General features: G+C 42.1%; 1 protein-coding gene across 2 annotated transcripts in view; it reads left to right on the top strand.

Annotated features, from left to right (window-relative positions):
- The window catches only part of LOC138282511 (oxygen-regulated protein 1-like), an 896912-nt gene that overhangs the window by 770218 nt on the left and 106311 nt on the right, over nucleotides 1-20383 (top strand). For both annotated transcript variants that reach the window (XM_069220189.1, XM_069220190.1), the window contains one exon: nucleotides 5479-5633. In XM_069220189.1, the coding sequence (XP_069076290.1) occupies nucleotides 5479-5633 (155 nt within the window). The remainder of the gene's footprint in view (nucleotides 1-5478; nucleotides 5634-20383) is intronic.

Here is a 20383-nt window from a genome sequence, read left to right on the forward strand (position 1 = left end):
CGCGGCTGAAATCGACGCTCCACCTGCATCACGGCTGGGAGATCGACACATCGCAGGTGGAGAAACGATATAACACCCGCTTGCGGATGCTGATAACGATGCAGACCCCAAGCAGCACAATTTTCTAATACCATGCGACTGGATTTCACACGCAACATCCCTCGGCACTAAAGTCATCGTGAACCTGTGCAGATTTGCATTGCCACGTCCGAAAATGTACACATTGCTCTCTTGCGAAGGAGAAAAACTGCACATTGCCGACCCGACCAGAGAAGAAAAACGACGCACAGCCTCACTTGTGAGTAAGGAATGGACACATCACTGACTTTTCCAACGAACGCTCACACATGTGGCTTTATTTTTTACGCAAACCAGGTACTTTGTGTAAAATCAATGTTTCCATAGTTTTCTAAGGAGTAAGACTCTTATTCTTTTGAAAATTCCTCTCTTGACTTGTATTTTGGATTTTTAATGTTTTGGTCTTGTTTGATTTAGATAAATATTGCCAATTTTTCTAAACTGGTGTGGTATCCATTTTGTAGTGTTTTCGCTATATTACTGTGTGTGTTGGTACAAATACTTTACACATTGCTTCTAAGATAAGCCTGACTGCTTGTACCAAGCTACCAAGGGAGTGAGCAGGGGTATCTAAATATGTATCTCTATTGCCCTGACTAGAGTGAGGGTCCTTGCTTGGACCAGGGGTAACCTGACTGCCAACCAAAGACCCCATTTCTAACGGGGTCAAACTCTTTTGGTTCTTTGTTTTCAAGGAAGTCTGAGATCTGAATAAGAGTTTGTTTCAAAATGCTTTCCTAGGAAGTGTCATCTACTTGGTTGATGCCTTTTCTGTGCAAAGACTGGTGAGGACCTTGTTTCTTTGGTATAGGCTTTATGTAGATGATGTGTTTCGTTCATTAGGGGACTCTTTGGTTGAAAGGGAGAAATTGCTCTTGATGGCACAGGATGTTAGAAATATATTTTATATACATACAAAAAGAGTCACAATTAAGCTGAAAAGAAACCTATGCAAATAGCATTGATTAGATCATCAGTGTATTTTATGGAAAGAAAGTTGAATAGGTAGAGTACAGCATGATTTGAAAAAGGGTATGGTCAGTGGTTTGCCTTGACCTTAAAGTTCCTCTCAAGAGTCTTAGCTTTTTGAGTATAATGATCCACCAGTGAAATGCAGAGCTTTGGGAAGTTTAAGATGCACATATTTTAGGGATGATTTAAATAGATCTACCATTGGACACATTGCATCTGAGATGCCGTGTGAGATGTGAGAGATGTTTATTTTTCTTCTACTTGCCTTGTTGATGATTCTTTATTGTTGCTGGGGCCAGATTTGCATTCTCTGGTGCTTAGTTTTTTCCAACATCTTTGTGAGCTACTAGTTCAGTGAGTACCAAACTGTGTTTCGTGACCCAGTTTTTGTTGAGTCACTAAAGTCAAGGAAATAAATAAATATGCCTTTAAATTCTGCATTTATTGTGTCACATTTGCTGTGCTTCAAAGACAAAGGTCCAATGTCAGGCTATGTCTTTCCGCTGCTTATACTTTAACAGGGGACTGATGTTTATGATCTCCTCTCACTCACAAGTCAGAGAAAAAAAGTAATTTGAATTATATGACAAAATGGAGTACAAGAAGTGTGGAAGCAAAGCTGGAGGACGTTATTTTTTCCTAACAAGTAGCAAAAAGTATATAGCTGTAAATTATCTGTACACATTCAGTAGTTAGGAAAGCAAAACAATGCCCATATGTTTCTTAAGTGTGATGGAAACAAAGATTTCAGTAGAATTAGAACAAATCAAGACACTTGACTTGGTGATGCAGAAATAATAAATATTCACTGAAATGTGCTTACCACAGACTATCATTTGTGTGCAATATAGTTTTAGCTATAAAATTGTATGTCCGTGTAAATTCAGTGACTGAATGGAAAATGTGCCTTCTGCAATTAACATTGTGTTACTACACTATGCTTTATTACATAAAAAAAACACTCACCTCATGTCCATTAAGCTAGGTGGGTTTTGAATGTTTGTTGTACTAAAAGGTGGATTGTGGTTCTGAAAAGTTTGGCAGTACTGAAAAACGAATTTCAGTTTTTCACTACCTGGACATGTAAATGTACATGTCCAACTTTATAAATGCACTTCACCCTGCCCTTGGGACTGTCCAGGGCATACCTTTGATGTGACTTGTATGTATTAAAAAGGAAGATTTGGGCCAGGCAAGAGGGTTAACTTGCCAGGTCAACGTGGCAGTTTAAAACTGCACTCACAGGCTTTGCATTGGCAGGCTCGAGTCATGTTAAAGGGCTAGTGAAGTGGGTGGCATAACCAATGCTGCACTCACAGCAGTAGCATTTAATTTACAGGCCCCGGGGACCTGTAGTGCACTTGTCTAAGGATTTATAAGTAAATTAAATATGTCAATTGTGCATTAAACCAATGTTACCCTGTTTTAGGGAAAGGGCACCTGCACTTTAGTACTGGTCAGCAGTAGTAAAGTGCCCAGAGTCCTAAAGCTAGCAAAAATGACCTCAGCAAAACAGGGGGTCACAGGGCAAACTCTTTAGGGGGAACCACTCAATGATGCCAGGCCTAGCAGTGCCTTATTTGCCATCCCTCTTTTCACTTAAATTCGTGCTCCCAATCTCTCTTCTCCTATTCATATTCACTCACATTTTCATTTCCTCTCCTCTCTTCTGTTCATTTGACTTTTCGCTACTATTTTCACTTTTCCCTCCAATTCCATTCATATTGCTTTCCTCTTGGCCCTTCCCATTTACTTTTATGCTCTTTCATCTCAATTCAAACTGTTTTCCTTCTCCTATGCAGTTGTACTCCCCCCCTTACACATGTGCTCTACTCTCCCACATAGCTCTTAACCCCAGTTAGATGCAGCCAACAGATAGAATACTGTGACCCTCCTCATCACCAACACACAGCATCCTCACTAAACATGCTATTCCATTTCTCTCCCTGCATCCTCACACATCCATCCACCCACACACAAACAGCCACACTTAGTTACTGCAATTTAAATTTGAATTTATATCACCTAAGATTCGAAAAACTCGTGTTCCCCACTACTACCTACCTAACAGGCAGCTCTGCCAATATACTTAAATACTGACCTGTAGTCCACGGCACCCTTATCATTGTAGAGAACGGGAACAGGTATAACTAACAGTGCTGTCAGTCAGCTAAACATTCACTGGGACGTTTTGGTTCTAGTACTGGAAAAGCTGGTGGTGCTTCAAGTGAGTTGCACCGAGCTGCTTGTGGCCAGAAGCAAGAGACCAGATGGGAGTGCTAATGGTGGGCCTGAGGTGTACCGAGATTTCTTCGTAGGCCGCAGATATTAGATCTGCTTACTGTGCTAGGATTGTGGTGCAGTGGCAGTGCTTGGAGAAGATGTAACTACAGTGGAACAGCTGACCCTGTCTTTTGCCATAAATGGGGTGTGGTGGTTATTTCAGATAAAGAACGATGAGGCCGAAGGGTTCTATCTCAATTTGGGGACAAACAAAATATGGGGTGCCAGCCTGATGACTCCAGGCTGGGGAAACAAACTAAACTGGGGAGAATAAATAAAATAGGCACAAACCTTTTCCTTGAAAAAATAGGACGCTTGACAACCAACAACAAAAAAGGGGACCAGAAAACTGGCAGGAATAATGGCATAAATAATGGCAGGAATAATGGAGAGAGGAGGGAAACAAGCTACTTGGATGTACCTGTGTTTAGAGGTAGAGGTACTACGTCATAGGAAGGAGTATAGGTACCAGGGTAAAGTCAGGGGTAGAAGTGTTAATGTGTAGTGTGGCTAGAGAGACTAAATTTTAGGTAGGGGTAAATGTATAGAGTTTAGGCAAACAGATCAAGGAGCACTAGAGCAAACTGAGCCGTACTATTGTACTGATGGGGGGCAGAGATACTAGGGTGTAAGCTGGTCTTGTGGTGCTCTTGGATAACTTAAGGTATCAGAGAATACCGAAGCATATAGGGTTTAGGCAAGGTTATAGGTGATAACGTAGTGGTATTAGGGCATAGGTAGGTTATAAAAACTAAGGTATGGATAGTTTGGTGTACTGGAGAATAAACAGTGGGAAATGTATTTGGGGATTGGCATTCAGGGTTGGAGGCACTTGGATAGTGGCAGGATGAGAAGCACTAGGGTGTAGGATGGGTAGATGTCCTAGGCCATAGACAGAGTACATGTATTAGGCTGTTGATGGGTGCAAATGTGCTAGGGTATAGATATGTGCACAAGAGTTTAGGTGGAGTTTGAGGTACTAGGGTATAGGAAGGTTATATGTTTTACTGTATAGGTACTGTTAGTAGGGCATAGGTAGAGGTGAGCTGCTATGGCTCAGTTAGGGACAGAGTTGCTAGCATATAGATAGAAATGCTAGGGTATGTGTAAGGGCAGAAGTGCTTGGGTATAGGTAGGGTATAGCTGCTAGGTTATAGGTAGCGATGCTAACGTATGGGAGGAGATACTACCGTGGTATTTGAGGTACAAGGGAATAGCCAGATAACAGCATTTAAGGTTTAGACAGAGGTAAAATGTGGTTTAGGCTGGTTGTAAATATTAAGGCATAGGAAGGTTTAAAGATACTAAAATATAGAGGGGTAAAAGTGTTCGGGTTCAGAGCAGAAGACTAGCGTAGAGACAAAAGCATAGTCCCAGACAGGGCGGACTAGTCTTTCATTCCATCAGACTTCTCTCGGGTGAGCTGGACGCATCAGAGGCCGCGTTTGAAAGCCCGGGGCCACTGCTGGTGCCGCTGTCATTTCCCCCAGTTCACTGAGATTAATTAAAGCCTGAACTAGAAGGCTTCAAGAGTGAGAGAAACAGAGGGAGGGAGGAAGGCGGAGATAAAGAGATCAGGAACAGAGGAGAGAGAGAGAATAGATGGACGGAAAGAGTTAGAGTGAGTAGATGAAGGAAGCGGGCTGGTTTGAGAACTTTGCCAGGGTTGCTTTGATTCCCCAGTCCTATCTTGGTCGGATGAGGAGGAATCACATTAAATCTCAGACAACACCTACCACAACCAAGCACCGACCAGTTAAAAAGTTGCGGCTTTAATCGCTATATAAAAAGCAGCTGACTGTCAGCCGAGTATTGTGAAGCTTCGAGGTTTGTGTGGGTCCGGAAACGTGTTTGTGCTGAAGATTAGAATTGAGGCGTAATTGTAGAGTGGTGGTCTCCATAGAGCAATTGCTGATGTTCAGTTTGGATCTATAGATATATTTTCTATCAATATAGCAATGTATTTCCTATTGAATCCGATGCAGGTAAGTTTACTTTGCAGTTTGCCGACGACAGCACCAAGTGCAGCAGCCAGTCTCCTGTGATAGTGCGACATCACCAGGGAGCTCTGCAGTTCTCCCTCTTTCTCAAACACGATAGTCCTCTTTTGACTGCTCTGCCTGACCCCGGCTGCGTCTCTCCTAGGTTGACAGGTTTGAGGTGGAAGCCGTGTCCCTCGGGAGGCTGCGGAAAGTGCTGATGCGGTGTGAGTCCAGCTCCGAGGCCCAGTCCTGGTACTGTGAGAAAGTGATCATCAAGGAGCCAGGAAAAGAGTCTGAATACATCTTCGGCTGTGAAAGGTGCTGTATTTCAAACTCCTGCTCTTTGGCGTCTACCTTCAGATATGATGTAGTGTGTAATATTCTCCCACATGCTTAGTCGCTTTCTTACTGTCGAGATGAAAAAAGGCTTTTACTGCAAACAATTCTCTCGCTTTTCCATATTTTCACAACGGCCTGCTGGTGAATACGTTTAGTATTCTGTCTGCAGTACCTACTGCTCTCACCCCGGCATTGATTTTACAGGTTGTCGTTCCAGCCGCGTGACGTCCATACCTTCTCAATTCATTGAACTTGATTGCATTTACTAACGTGTCAGACGGCAAATACGCTAACTGCACACCTGGGCCAGGTGTTCCCATAAAAGATGTTTCCAGTGAGCTGCGCAGACATACAAAATGTGCATTCTGTAAACTAATGCTGCTTTCACGAAGCAGTTGTGTGTTAGATTAAATGTAATGCTCTCTTGTGGTGTGTTTTATGTCTCCATTACATCGAGGTTAGTTTCAGTGGCTATAGTCTGCTCACAACGTGCCAATCGCTAACTACACACTGCGGCCAGTAGCACCATGCAGCTCACCCCTCCCTCCAATAAAATAACAAGAAAGAGGAGTCAGACACCCAGGTGAACCTTCTACCATGAAGTAGCTATGTGAGGCCAGATGTGTGTCCATTTCATTTTGCGAGTCTCTAATTGAGGCTTTTTGCACAGTCGCAATTAGACAGTCGCAAAATGAAATGTACAAATGTATCTCAGACACATTGGGGACCCCTTCCCGTTTGCAAATGGGTTAACACCAACTTGAAGTTGGTGGCAACTGCAAATGTTTTGCAACTGCATTCACCGTTGCAAAACATACCTACATGCCAGTGTGATTCGGTATTAGGAAGGGACTTCCTAAACACGCCCCTTCCTAATACCAAATTGCAAAAGCAAAATGCAATTTGGTAAATAAGTATCAAGTCGCATTTTGCTTTGTTACATAGAAAAAAAAATAATTCTGGTCGCTGTTTGCAACTGGAAAAATGCTCCGTATATCTGCCTTTTAATCTCTCAAAATTAATTCAAGTGATGGAAGGCAGTTACATACATCAGTGATAAGAAAAGCAAGTAAATGCTTACAGAATAAGTTCCAAGGTCCAACACTCATTCCTTGTTGAGTAATACCTGTAATCCAAGCATTGGGATGGATTACTACTTGAGGTTTGGACCCACTTTACTTCAGGATCAGTAATCTTCTAAGAAGGGATTAAAGTAAATCTACCTTTGATCAAATCAGTGCAGAGTTTATCTTCGTGTTTAGGCACATCCCATTTTCTTTGAGACGCTTATTCCAGATGATACATTTTGTTTTGTGGTAAAATCAAAGTTGTAGCTGTAGCCAACATGTGTTTCACCCCCTCAACAGCCTACAGCTTTCTCAAGGCTACAAAAGACAAGTATCATAGTATACAGTGAGTAACATTAAGTCTATCAATAGTTGAAAGTATGAAAGATCAAAATACATTCCACCATGATTCAGCAGTGGTAAACATGTTCAGTACTGTTAATCAACACTCCCAGTTGCGTGCTCCTACCAATGGTCGCATTGTGGACAGCAAAGCATCTTTAATTTACACCCCCCATGGTCAAGCAGCTTGTGCCCATAATTTTCATTTGTTCTCCCCCAAGAGTCAGGGGCAAATAGCACCATCAACATTTACTTGTTCAAGTTCCACCCTTGACTAGATGAGAGATGAAAAATTAATGCAAATGCACACAACACCAGGAAGCTACATAACACATCGTCCCTACCAGGGCACCTGTGGCCTGACCAGTCTCCAAGTGAAGTTCCCACCAATAATCAATCACAGAAAACCTAGAGTAAGGTTGATAGGTCCAGGACCACCAGTAGGTCAGTCCCTCTCCAGCTAGCTCCGTGCCCAGATACTCATTACCTCATCAAGCGGGTAAACCAGCAAAGTAGCTGTGAAAATATTCCCCCTTGCTCAAGGTGAGGGTGGGTGGGTGTTTCACAAGGCAACTCCCGGTGGGCGGAAAGGTGTGTCTGGATCCTCCATCTGTTGAGTCACGTGGCCAGAGAACAAAGAGGACATCCCCGATCCTGTGGTGCTTTTAAGCTGTGTTGTGACGTCCCTTCATGACGTCACACCCCATACCTGTATGAAGCTGAGGGTGGAGCACCGAGTTTTGCCCCCTCGAAAACTGGTCGACTGAAAGAACCATGACGGCTCCACCACTTCGGCCTGTGGAGTGACTAAAGGCAATCCTTTGTTAGGTGCAGGGGGTCACTATCTCATTTCCTGCCCCCTGGTCTCTTATTGGCATCTTCGAACCCCCGTGTTACTGCAGCATGAAAAAGCACTGTACACTGCTGTCAACCGCAAAGTAGACATTCCCCCACATGCAGCTAAATTTCATTCACTTTAATTTTTGGATAGATTTCTTTTCAAGTATTTCGTCTCTAGTTGAAAAGTCTAGCTAAAGTTCCTTAAATGATCATTAGTTCATTTTCATTTCATTTAGAAATTTTTGAGTATCAGCTCTCCCTTGCTAAGAGAGGTAAATGCCTTTTTAAACTACAATCCAAATAAAAACAATACCTGATTAAATGTATTATGTAAGATAAAGTGAAGCAGACAAATAGTGTTATGTAAGGCAAAGAAGAGCTTGGGAGCATATAGGAATCCAAGAGGAGGGCACAAGCTTTGCACACCAGTAGGGTATATTGGCCAGATGTAAACATTTGTAAAATCTCAGGGTTTGCAACTGTTTTCTTTACAATGAATTAACGTCTATTATGAGCTTTATAACTCATTCCAAATCACAATTAGGAGGGAACCAAAACAGATATACCTTCTAATTTGTGGTTCTCAGTGAGCTGTATCAATAGTTGTCTGCAGCTCTATTCGCAAACCACTTAAAAGGTACTAACCCTTCAAGGAGGAGGTATCTTAACTGCAAAGGGGAATCTTCCATTTTAGGAATTGTGTCAGGGGGGTTAACTCAGCTCTAACAAATAGCATCTTATATAGTCTTGATCCGCAATTGAAGTCCCACATCACTTATCATATTCCCAATTAGTACAGCAGCGCAGCTCTCTGTTATCGTTATTCATTTTAGAAAAAGCAATAATTCTCTAAAAAGCATCTGACTACTTGTCACTAAAATGCATCTGTGGTATAGATAATATACGTATACGTCCTCTAACCAGCGCAGTGTCTTTTGATCCCACCCTTGGAATTCTATCTGTGTATACTCCCTACTACTTCCATGCCCTGAACTTTTATGGCCTGTCCTCCTCCCTCTACCAAACCTTGACTTACACAAGCATTTTGTGTCTCCCTTTCAGGTCTTCCATGATTTACACCTCTTCCTAACACTGGTATCAGAAAGTGGCTCAGGCTCTTGTGTGTGTGACCTTCTAAATTATCTGTGGCATGGAAGGACCAGCTGTAACTGCTTTGCCCTGCACCTGGCCTCTCTCTTCATTTTCCTTCCTGTCATCCTACCCAGTCTGAGGCCTGCACTTGTCTCACACAATATACACTTCTGCACTTTTCCCTTCTAAGCCATGTGTTGACCAGAGTGGGCCTTCTTTCTTTTTCTTGGGGCCTATTACAGTACATAGGCTACATCGCACAATTGCAGAGAGGTTGCAAAATGTTGGTGAGCAATTTGCATCCACTGTTCAGCCCCTGTCTGTACATACATCTGGCCTTATTTTCTGTAGGTAAATGTTATTCCTGTATCAAAGAACATATGGTGGTATCATTACCTCTTTGTAGAATCAACCAGCCAGAAGTGTGTGCAGCATGGATGGCTGTGCATACATTGTGCCCAGAACTTTATACATTTTTATCAAACTATCAGGGACCAATTATTAAAATGGTTATTGCTGCCAAAGCTCTTTTGACAAATGAGAATAATAATCTTGAAACAAGTTTACACTCTCAATTGGCCCCAAATTAGGATTATGTCAGGTGCAAACTGAACTCTGCAAGTGTTCACGCATGCAGTTTTTGCCACGAAAAATGTGCTGCAAATCATAGAGATAAAAAATGAAAATGTTGAATTTGTGCACCTTGGAACGGTAGAATTGCACAAAAAAGCACATTATTCCCCATTCTGAATTACGAAACACAGAATAGTGAGGTAATTGTGCAACCACTAATAACAGAACCTTATAGAATCCCAAATTGCGGGTGCACAGTCGCAGCACCAAATTAGTGCCCAAGTTGGAATGACCCCTGAGATCGCAAGTTAGTGCGCATACAGCTGAATCCGTATTTAGAAATTCCGAACCCTTGATAATGATTTGTACATTTTTCCAAGATCAATTCCACTTCCAATTGGGTAATATCTGCAAGTTTTGCAGATTTTCTGTAGTAGGAAATTAGAGTTAAGAACTGTGGGAGTTCTGAAGAGAGGAAATGGGCCTTATTAACAAGGTGGTGTGCGGCCACGATTTTTTATCTGTGTTAGAATTGTACTTTTCAGTAATATGCACTCGTACAAGTCCATTTGGCGATCAATCTTCATAAGTGAATATGAGGTCTATAGAAACTTGTATATGTATATATATATATATATATATACACACACATATATATATATATATATATATATATATATATATCTGTGATTTTCAAACTTTCCTTTATATTTTTTAGCATGTTCTGTGAATCGCCTAAGAGTCAAATATTTACACAGTTTGCAAGAGCACCTATTCGACGAGCAGGATTCTAGCTACTTCAGGACTTTATTGTTTGCTCCTGAAGACATAGGGTCGCATTCTAAGTACCTCAGAATGGCACAATTAACTGGATTGCAAGTTGTGATTGACACAGATACTTCTGCTGCTTAATGCAGCCTAAATATCTGAAACACCAGACGAAAACTAGGGAAATAATTCTGCAAACACTGACGCTCATATGGCATTTCCCCAAATTCCATAGCAGCCAATAAACCCCACCTCACTGTCAAAAGTTATTGATGTCCCTGATATTGATGTGTGTGTGTGTTTTTTTGTGGGGGGGGGTGTCAAGGGGTTAGGGGAGAGGGCGAGGGGGATGGAATTACAGGCTAAATTTTACCTGACCTGAAATCTCACCGAGAGATGGCTCGTCATCAGTAAATTTGACGAGGCTTACCTTTCTGTCAGTCAGTTGTACAGATCACATAATTAGTTAAGCAAGTGAGAGCAAAGTCAGTTTCACAATTTGTATAAAACACAAAACTGCGGGTTCAAATACACTGCGCAGCCTGACTGAATCAATTTAATGTGTTTGTTATTTGTTCAACTTTCTACCTAAACAATGTTAGCAAACTAAACAGGCATGCCGCTGTAACAGACCAAAATCCACGTACTTTTCTTCAAAACCAGGTGTTTTTTTTAATACACGTGTGTGTTTATAAAAGGAAGATATTTGAGTCTGTCACCTAGCAGCACTAGTGAGAGGTTCTATTGTTGTTATTCTGAAAATCTATAAACTCTTACGGAAGCTACTTATATGGTCCCATTAAGGCAACAAAACCCCTGCTGACACATTCCATCACTTCTCTAGTGATTTTCATCACTTTCCCAATGAAACTATAGCAGCGGGGACAGAGGCTTCCGTGCACTGAGGCACGCATCAGCTGACTTATTGTGCTTGGCTTGGCCTAACTAGTGCACCTTGTTTTCTGCTTACGTTAACCATTAGCTTCTCTGGCGCCACAGCAGGAGACCATTTCTGGTGCCACAGCAGGACATGCCTGAAGACTTCCCAAAGTCTGTCCTTATTTCTCTGAGTGGATCTTGAGAGGTGGCTCCAGTGCTTAATTTGAGCCAGTAATTTCCGATGCGGGGCACCAGCACTTATTTTTGAGGGTCGGCACTTATTTTTCTGCCTCAAGCATTTACTGCGAGCAAAAGACCCATATGGGAAAGACGGAGGAAGAGAAAAATTAAAAAGCGCCACAAAGGGAGAAAGCAGAAAGCTGCAAGGGTCAGCTGAATGGGTAGGGAGTGGCTGTAAGTGGATTAAAGAGGCCCGAGAAGGCTTCATGATTAGGCTGCCTCAGTATTCTGTGTTCACACATTTAATTACAGGAGCCATGCGTTTCAATGGAGAGCTTTGGGCACCGGCACATTTGTATTTACAAATTAAGCACTGGGTGGCTCCCCAAACCCCCCTAATGTGCACTCACTTTCAGCAAACCCTTATTTGGAGGTATGCTACATTCCCATTTCTCCAGTGCTTGCTTGCTTAGTTATTTGTTTTTTTTTGCTTTTCTTCTATTCCATTTCATCTTGGCTTGGCCGCCTAAGATTGTGTTTGAGTGTTTTTTGGAAGCTTTTCAACAATACTATAAAAGCGTCACTTACTTGGTATTCCATACGAATAGCCCACGTTCAGCATCAGTAAAATGTGTTTGTCTGCTGTATCTTGTTCTTAATTTTAGTTCCCTAATTCTTTATTGGTTCTGTCTGTGTTTTAGGAGCAAAATAGCAAAAAATCAAGGGGGCTTCTGAGGGGAGCTTGAAATTATGTGTGTGATCTATTAAGCGGGATTGAACACAATCATGAATGCTGCAGTGCTCGTGCTTGCAAGTCGGCGCCGTCAGGAATTCCTTACTCATCTCCTGGCTGCAAGGGAACACTGCTGTCATCGGATCACCGTGGCAAGGGCATGAATTTAAGGTAGCCGCCCCATTCCCTCTGAGGCCCACCAAGACCACCATCAGCCTGGCAGCATTTCAAGCACCAATGGACTGCAGGCTCTACATTGTTGCCCTGCTCCTGCAGTCCCTTCCTTCACTTCTGCTCCAAAAGCATCCAACATCGGCTGAACACCCTCGAGCAGGCTGTCCTGATGCAATTAGCACTGCCTTATACCAGAGCACACTGAACCCCGAAGAACCAATGGTTATAACATGAGGTGAGAGGTGCACCAGGTGGAGGTCAGGAGGAAGCCCCACGAAGTTAAAATTAAAAGCTCAAAGAAGTGTGGGGCACCTGAGACTCTACCCAAACTAGGTCAACATGCAGCTTAGGCCAGATGCACCAGGAGCATGGAGGGTGCTTGGCGCACCTCACAAGAGTCCAGCTGGCATTGAGCGGAAGCAGTCAGGCTAGGTCCGAGAGTGGTTTACGCAATGCCATGTGCTCCCTGCGCAGGCCCTTGAAAAGCTGAATTACTTTTCGTTTTTGGGCTTCTCCGGTCATCCACCATCCTCTACTATCCGGATTACTCTCTCTCTTGCGCACGCTTTATAGTGGAGCCCTAAGGAGGGGAATCAAGTCCTCACCATTCAACCCAAGCGGCCCACGATTTCCAGTAAGCCTGAGTCTCTCACCGTCTTTCCTGGAGCTTTTATCCAAAGCACTAAAGATCATGAACACAGTGGGACCCTATTGCGGCTCAAACACAGCTTTTCCACAAAAAAAGGCTCGGAGTAAGGAGCACCAGCCACTCATTTCAAAGTATCTCAGAAAACGCTCAAATATCAATTGCTGTGACCAGGCAGCACGCTTAGTAGTGCTGGAGCATTTTCTTCCTTCGCAGGATTCAATGCCAGATGAGGTTAGTGGATCTTTAGACCCAACATAAGAGTGTGGAATACCAAACAGATTTCAATGCAAGCCAATTCAATTACACAGTATGACCAATGTGGCCTTACAAGGAAAACTCCAGTAGGAAATACATTTAAGGAGTTTTATTTCAAATTTAAGCTCAAAGACATATAGACAATTCTCAAGACAAAGTTATAAAGATACAGTATCACCAAGGTTGACAAAGGCAATACAGAACATCAGCAAAAATTATCTGATGGACAGAAAACAAGCATTGCTCAGTTTTAATAAGAATTAAGGCAATTACAGTCATCAAAGTTCAACTAGTTTGGTCAAGGGAAACCCTCCAGATAAGTCAATCAGTGATTAACGTGCTGGGCAGAACACATGTGGACAAAAGATCAAATTGGCAAAAAGAATTTGGAAAAATGTAATCTCGGGCAACAGATCACTAACTAAGATGGGCAAAAAGTAATTAAAAAGGGAAAACATCAGCATTTCAGAAGCTCGGTCAAGAGTCTTCTTTGGGTTAGGGAGAAAACTCTAAGTCTCAGTAAAGCATTTCAAAGTGGCAAGGGTAAAGAGGATTATACCTCTCAGAGTCCAAAGAGTTTAGCAGGCAAAATGGGATGGGGCAAAAGGATCCTGCATGGGGAAATGTACTTTCAGCATCTCTGGGATTCTTCTCTAGGTTCTGCACACAGTCCAGCTGGTGAACAATATATTAAGGTTCATAGGTCAAGATTATTCATCAATTCATCAGTCCCCCTTACATTGAAGGAGTAACATCCGGTAGAAATCGATCATGCGACTCCAACTTGAAACATTGGTATGGTTTCATAGGCTTGCCATGAGAACAGTGTCCATCTTTACTGTTCCACTCAAGATTGCAACAATTATTTAATTTGTCAATCAACAGTCCTGAATGTTCCATCCTCAAGGAGGACTTTCTAAACTATGTGTAAAATAATAGATGTCTATTACAAAGCTAGTATTCTCCTAGAAATGAAATCTTAAAGAAAGATACATGTTAGCAAGAGGATTTGACATTTTCTGCACAATCATGAATACAGGGCCTTTCAAGCCTCACTTAGGCTAATGCAAGTGAAATTAAAACAGCACATTAATACATTCAAATAATACATTTTAATATGGAAACTATAATTTTAACATTAATAAAGTTTCATTAGTATTTATGTCACAGTAGCTTTAAAACAAAATAGCTTTGGAAATACAGTTCCATTAATGTTGCGCAGCACTGCATTTCTCTATTTTAAATACAAATTTAAAACACTCTTCTTCAAAAATCTAATATCGTTTTAATGCATACAATTAGTTTAGTCTCTAAAATATAACATAACAACAGATGAATTCTCCAAACGTAATTTAACCTCAGTACCACACAGGTTTCAGTAACTAGCCTAATGTGAATGCATACTAATAATACTTCTGAGTGCATCACATTACAATCAAACTATTAGCACTTTGATTATCATAAGAGATAGACTGTCACATCTAAATGATTACTGTGACATGAGGGACAGTACTAAAATCTCTGCTACATCAGCAGTACTCCCAGCACTCCCGGAAAATGATCAGGACACCAATGAGTTAGTTGAAGCATTGCACAGACATACGACTGGCCCTTCCCACATTTGCATCTGAGCTCACTGAGGACCCTATGGAAACAACTTGCAACACAAATAACATCAGTGAGCAGAGTAGTACCTGGGAGGCATTCCTCAACACAATGCAAAAAGTAGTCTCAGCACAAACTCACTCACTGAAACTAGAACATCAAGGTGATCTCTTGAATACCCTAGCTATGTTCATGACCAGCAATGACTCAAAACTGGAGGCCCTGAACAGTTTAGTCAGAAGGGCCCAGGATGCTGAGGGGCTTTTCCATCACTTTGACTGCTCCCCTCTCATTGACAAATTGAGTGAACATCCGTTGTGTATGCCAGAGGTAATATTAGCATTGAAAACAAGGCCTAATCAGCCCCTCCAGCCCCTCAACAAGAAATGATCTCGCTCTCCAACTCTACTGTTGGAACACCAATGCCAATAGAAGGGGGCCCTTTCATGCCTGACAACCCCAGGGCCAACAAAGGAAGCAGCCTGTACATCCACCTTCATATCAACAGAAACACAGGATATAACAAAAAGAACTGATCATCTGTCCCTAACCAGAGACATCGCGCTCCCCAATGAAAAAATGAGATCACTATCTAAATAGTAAAAAAAGCAGAAGAGAAAAAGCCGAAACAAGCAACAGAAGCCTCAGCTTAGGGGATTGCAAGAGCAGAAACTCTTTTCCATATTCACCCCCAAAACAAACCAGCAATCTTGACACAGGACCAGTGTACACGCAATTATCCCCCAAACCACCCAAATCCTTACCCAACAACTCCCTCCAGCCCTGGGTTAAATAAAATCAATATTACTAGGAAACAAGGCAAAATAACTAAACCATTTACAATGCACAGCAAGGAGTGCCAGAGGCACAGAGTGAAGAATCTCATCCTTCTCAACCCGCTCTTGACAATGAGGAGCTCCAAGTGGCACACCAAATAAACTGCCTGGAACACCCAGCCCTCCCTTCAACAATTGGTGCCCCAGGGGAGGAGCAGCATGAAACCCCACCTCCCGCCAGGTGGTAACACAGCTCATCATTTTCCCAAGCCCACAAATCGCTGCTACTTTAAACCTTCATGATCAAGGGACAAAAAAACTTGACAGCAGTGCCAGAGAAACCACTACACCTAGGTCTCAGATAGGCACAAGGTCAAATAAACAGCCCACACAAGCAGTTTTCTATTCAGAATATGAATCTAAGGGTCCCCAAGATATTATAGGCAACATCTGAAAATTGCTTGGCGCTATTCCGGACCCAGAATCAGTGCAGTTTTTATCGAGACATGGCAACCAGGACAGAGAACCCACCCTAATAACATGGGCATTACACACGGTCGTTACCCTTGTCCTGCTGAACATCTCAGAGGCTTGGGAACCAAGGTAACACAATATAGAAATAACACTTACCCTCCCAAGGAGTTTGGGGTAAAAGTACAAAAAAGAGCAAGACCATCAGCTCTCTGCCTCTGTTTTTGCGGAAACAACACACACATACTCTTTCAAAAGGCTCAAGAGGGGAAGTAGGAACACTATTTCACCATACCACAAGGGGTTACAACTCAATCAGCTTCTGTATTTGAAGGACTGCCTACCACCAGGAACACAGCAAATGAAACTTGAACAAGGCAGCCTAACATCCAACTCTTTTGCCTCTTCCTGGTCTTGATTGTCATCAGTGCTGTTAACACCCAGGGAAGACTGAACCCAAAACTGCGGGGGGTTGGGTGCAGCTGCTGACAATCTGCCCCTAGAACGTCAGTGGTCTGAAGTCAATACTAAGTGATAGTGAAGTCATGCTGTATCTCAAAAAATACAACATACTGATCCTCCTGGATTCATGGACAGTTGAGTTGATGCCATTGATCATAATTATTGAGCTGCTCACCCCAGCAATCAAGAGTAACAACAAAAGTAGACCAAAGGGAGGTCTCTCGGTCTACAGCTCATCCAAGCTAATCCTAAGAATTACAAGATTGGAATCATCAGACTTTTGGCTGTGAAAGGTATTGCTAGAAAACGGCCCTCATTGGCTGCCCTTCAGCCATTTAATCATTAACGTCTACATAAATCCACTGAGAAAACAGAAAAAATCTCATCTGCACCTTACAATCAGCAATCACAGAGACTACAGCAGACCATATGGACTCCTATCAGCCTATCACAGGTGATCCAACCATGAACCTCTTTGCCTCACCTATGCCTGATGAGATGCTAACTGTCTAAGACTCCCATTTGGAGATACCCCTCCAAGTAAAACCAAAACCCACAAAAAAAAGACAATTTAGGCAAATGTTTCATAAATCCATGTGCCTTCCACAGCCTAAGAGTCCTTAAAGACTGAACAAAAGATGTCCAGCCTCAGAGTCCTACATATTCTTCACTAAGCTCAAAGATGATCCTGTGCTATTCACTTGTGGCAGGGACACCATTACCCCTTGGCGATGTGTTTAAAATAGACCAATGTACAGAAAGTGATTACTTTACACAACATATTAAATTTAACCTTGAAATTCCTGGCCATAAAGCAGTACAGATCCTGGGATCTACCCTTTATACAGTGAACCTGAAGAGGTTGGTCTGGAAGGACCCTATTGCAAAATCATTTGAGTCAGTGCTTTAAGCCTTCTTAACTATGCCGCCAGCAAACCCCCAAAACTTCATCATCACATGGGAGACCTTAGTAGCAACTATACTCACGTGCTAAAAAACAGCAAATGGCATGATCCAACAAATTACCCTCAGCATGGCAAGGTCCCCCAGCTTGCCACTGGTTTTAAAATCCTTAAAAAGGAAATTAAATAGGGAGCTGGGATTACTATCCCTTAACAGCTTGAATGAAAACAAAAAAGCAAAGGTCAGAGTGTTACAAAGAAAATACAAGTGCAAGATCTGGGAGTATAAGAACAACCATGCTGACATCTTCTGGGCCAAACTGCTTACAGTCTGCAAAAGTCATAACTCCAAAAAGTTCTGAGGGGGTCATAAACAATCTTGAAAAAGGTAGCCACCAACATCTCGGAAGCTGTCTGAGTTTCACATCTTCAATCCTCAGGGCAGCCGAGATACTCCGGGATTCCACCTAAGTTGTCTCTTCCGCCCTCTTGTGCCATTTCATCCATCCGGTGCACGGAATCAAGAATAGAGAACATCATCAGCAAAAGCAAGGAAGATGGAGCTCCTGCACCCTCACATCTCCCCCATGCACTATTTGTAGCTTGAACCCCCATACGTTAAATCACCTCCTGGAAAGAAATGGAGGTCCAAGGAGAGTCTTTTGCACTGAGGGCTTAGCTAGATCAGGCAATTGTAAACCTGCACCTGGTTGCTGCAAGAGGAAAGCAACCTCGCACCTGGCCTTCAGAACCATAGTAAATATAGCCATGCAGTGCCTCTCTTTCACTACAGACATGAGCATGCTAGCAAAGTGATCACACGCTATTCTAGTGATAAACAGTTACAAATCCCTGCACTTCCAACCTATCTGGCAGCCGACCTCTCTTCTTGAAATGGTTTATCATTAGAAGTTGGCTTGGAGACCTACCAACTCTAGACATGGCCCCAAGATGGAGGAACCCAGACGGCATGATCAAATGCCGGCTATGTAATTACCACTGGTAATCAATTGAACATATAGATTGTGCTTGTCCTGCCCTCCTGAAAGAGCATAGATACTGGCTCAAATCAATCTTCCCAACAAGAGCAATCAGAACAAGTAGAAGAGCAATGATTGAGTCGCTGCTAGCCACTGATCTTAGGCTAACCACTTGCTTTGCCAAATTTCAGTCTAGTGTAGTAAAGAGACTAAAAAACAAGATGGCAGAGTTCCAGTGTTTCCCTGAAAATCTTGAGCGCAAGACCACTACTACACCACCTTGATCTCTGACTCTCTGACCTGCGTTGTATCTTTTAGAATCCTATTGCTGCAATTTTACTCCAACGTCCAGATTCCACAAACTTACAGCTGTAAGATTCATAGGTTTAATCCCCACATGTACTATCAAAATATTTTCAAGTACTTGTATTTAATGTTCTTATCAACAGTGTACTCAGCTACTTTGCTTGCATTTCAATTCTCAAAAACATTTTACTGTGTCCTGATTTGGTTTTAATAATTCTTTTTTAAATGGGGCCTTTTGAGCTGCTTTGACATTGAACTTTTGTATCATTTTTTAAGTTTCTTCTGTATGCAGTGGCTTTAAGTAACTGTGCATGTATTTAATAAAATAAATAAAACAAATAGGATTAAAGAGGTAACTTAGGTAAAAGGCTGTAAGAACATCCTCAGGCTATATTTTAACATGTGCTGTTGCACAAGCATAGCAACTAGTCCCTGAGATCTTTGGAAAGGTGGTGAGAGAGCAGGCAGTGAGTGAGTCTTCTTCACAAAAAACAGCCAAAGAAAGTGATCTGCTAATCTCCAGATCTAACTCTAAACCCTGCTGGACAGTCAGTGGCGGCCATTGGCCTGGAATGAGAGCAAATGATAAAATCTAGATAATCTAAGTCCTAGCAGGTGACACGCGCCCTGCTTTCAGAACTGGCTCAAGAATGTTTAAAATGGCACCACAAAGAGTTCAGGAGATTCTTCTGAGTTAGTTCAGGAAAAGTAGGAGGTTAAGGTAGAAAAAGATGCAGATAATGTATTAGATCTAGAGCCAAGAAGAGTTGGAAATAAAGTCAGTAGCCCTAGCGTTACCCCTGCTAGATCCCATTTAATGTTAAGAGATTAGATTGGCGCTGAAGAAGTAATGTATGCAGCCATTTATCCAAAAAATCATATAAAGCTGTAATACATTTGTGAGATCATGAAAGAAAGGGTGTACAACAAGATAAAGACGTAGGAAGGAGGTGTGTAAATGAACATTCAACAACAGCAAGTGAAAGCATGTTAAGCACTATATGCAAAGTCAGAGGCCAGAATGGTGAATCCACAGAACCACTGAGGTGTTCAATAGTGCATAGCAATCTGTCGACCGTAATAGAAGCCAAATTTGTGACAGGCAAAAGTTTAGAAGCTGAATTTGAAGAGGTGAACGATATAGTAAGGATAGCAAACAATGCAAACTCCATCCCTAAGAGACTGGCAATAGAGACATGCCTTCCAAACAAGTTTTACTTAGTCCTCTTCTCAAGAAAGAGTAAACACACAAACACCCTTCACTCAGGTAGAAAGAGTAGCTTCTTTTCTCAAGTTTGTATTAATGGAAGGCGGATATCAGCCTGGCAGCCAGTTCCATGGACAGATAGAAACGTTTTTCCAATTAATCAGATAAATCTGGAATACCGCCATCTGTATAAAACTATACTTCCTTCCCACCACCCACCTCTCTAATAAAACGAGTTCCTGGTATAAGAAACAGTCTTTAAAGCAAAGCAAACACAGAATCCGAAGACCTACAAAAAATGCTGCAACCATCAGTGTCCTCCACAAGGCACTAGCTGAGACAAAAAATACCCATGCCATTGATTAACAGCAAAGAAATTTGGTCTCTGATCAATGATATGAGGAACATTTTCATTATAAATGTGCCCAAAAGTATGGAATCAGAACCTTTGTTCATCCTTGGAAATGC

Source organism: Pleurodeles waltl, chromosome 2_2 (assembly GCF_031143425.1).
Source record: "Pleurodeles waltl isolate 20211129_DDA chromosome 2_2, aPleWal1.hap1.20221129, whole genome shotgun sequence".
NCBI classification, from domain to species: domain Eukaryota; kingdom Metazoa; phylum Chordata; class Amphibia; order Caudata; family Salamandridae; genus Pleurodeles; species Pleurodeles waltl.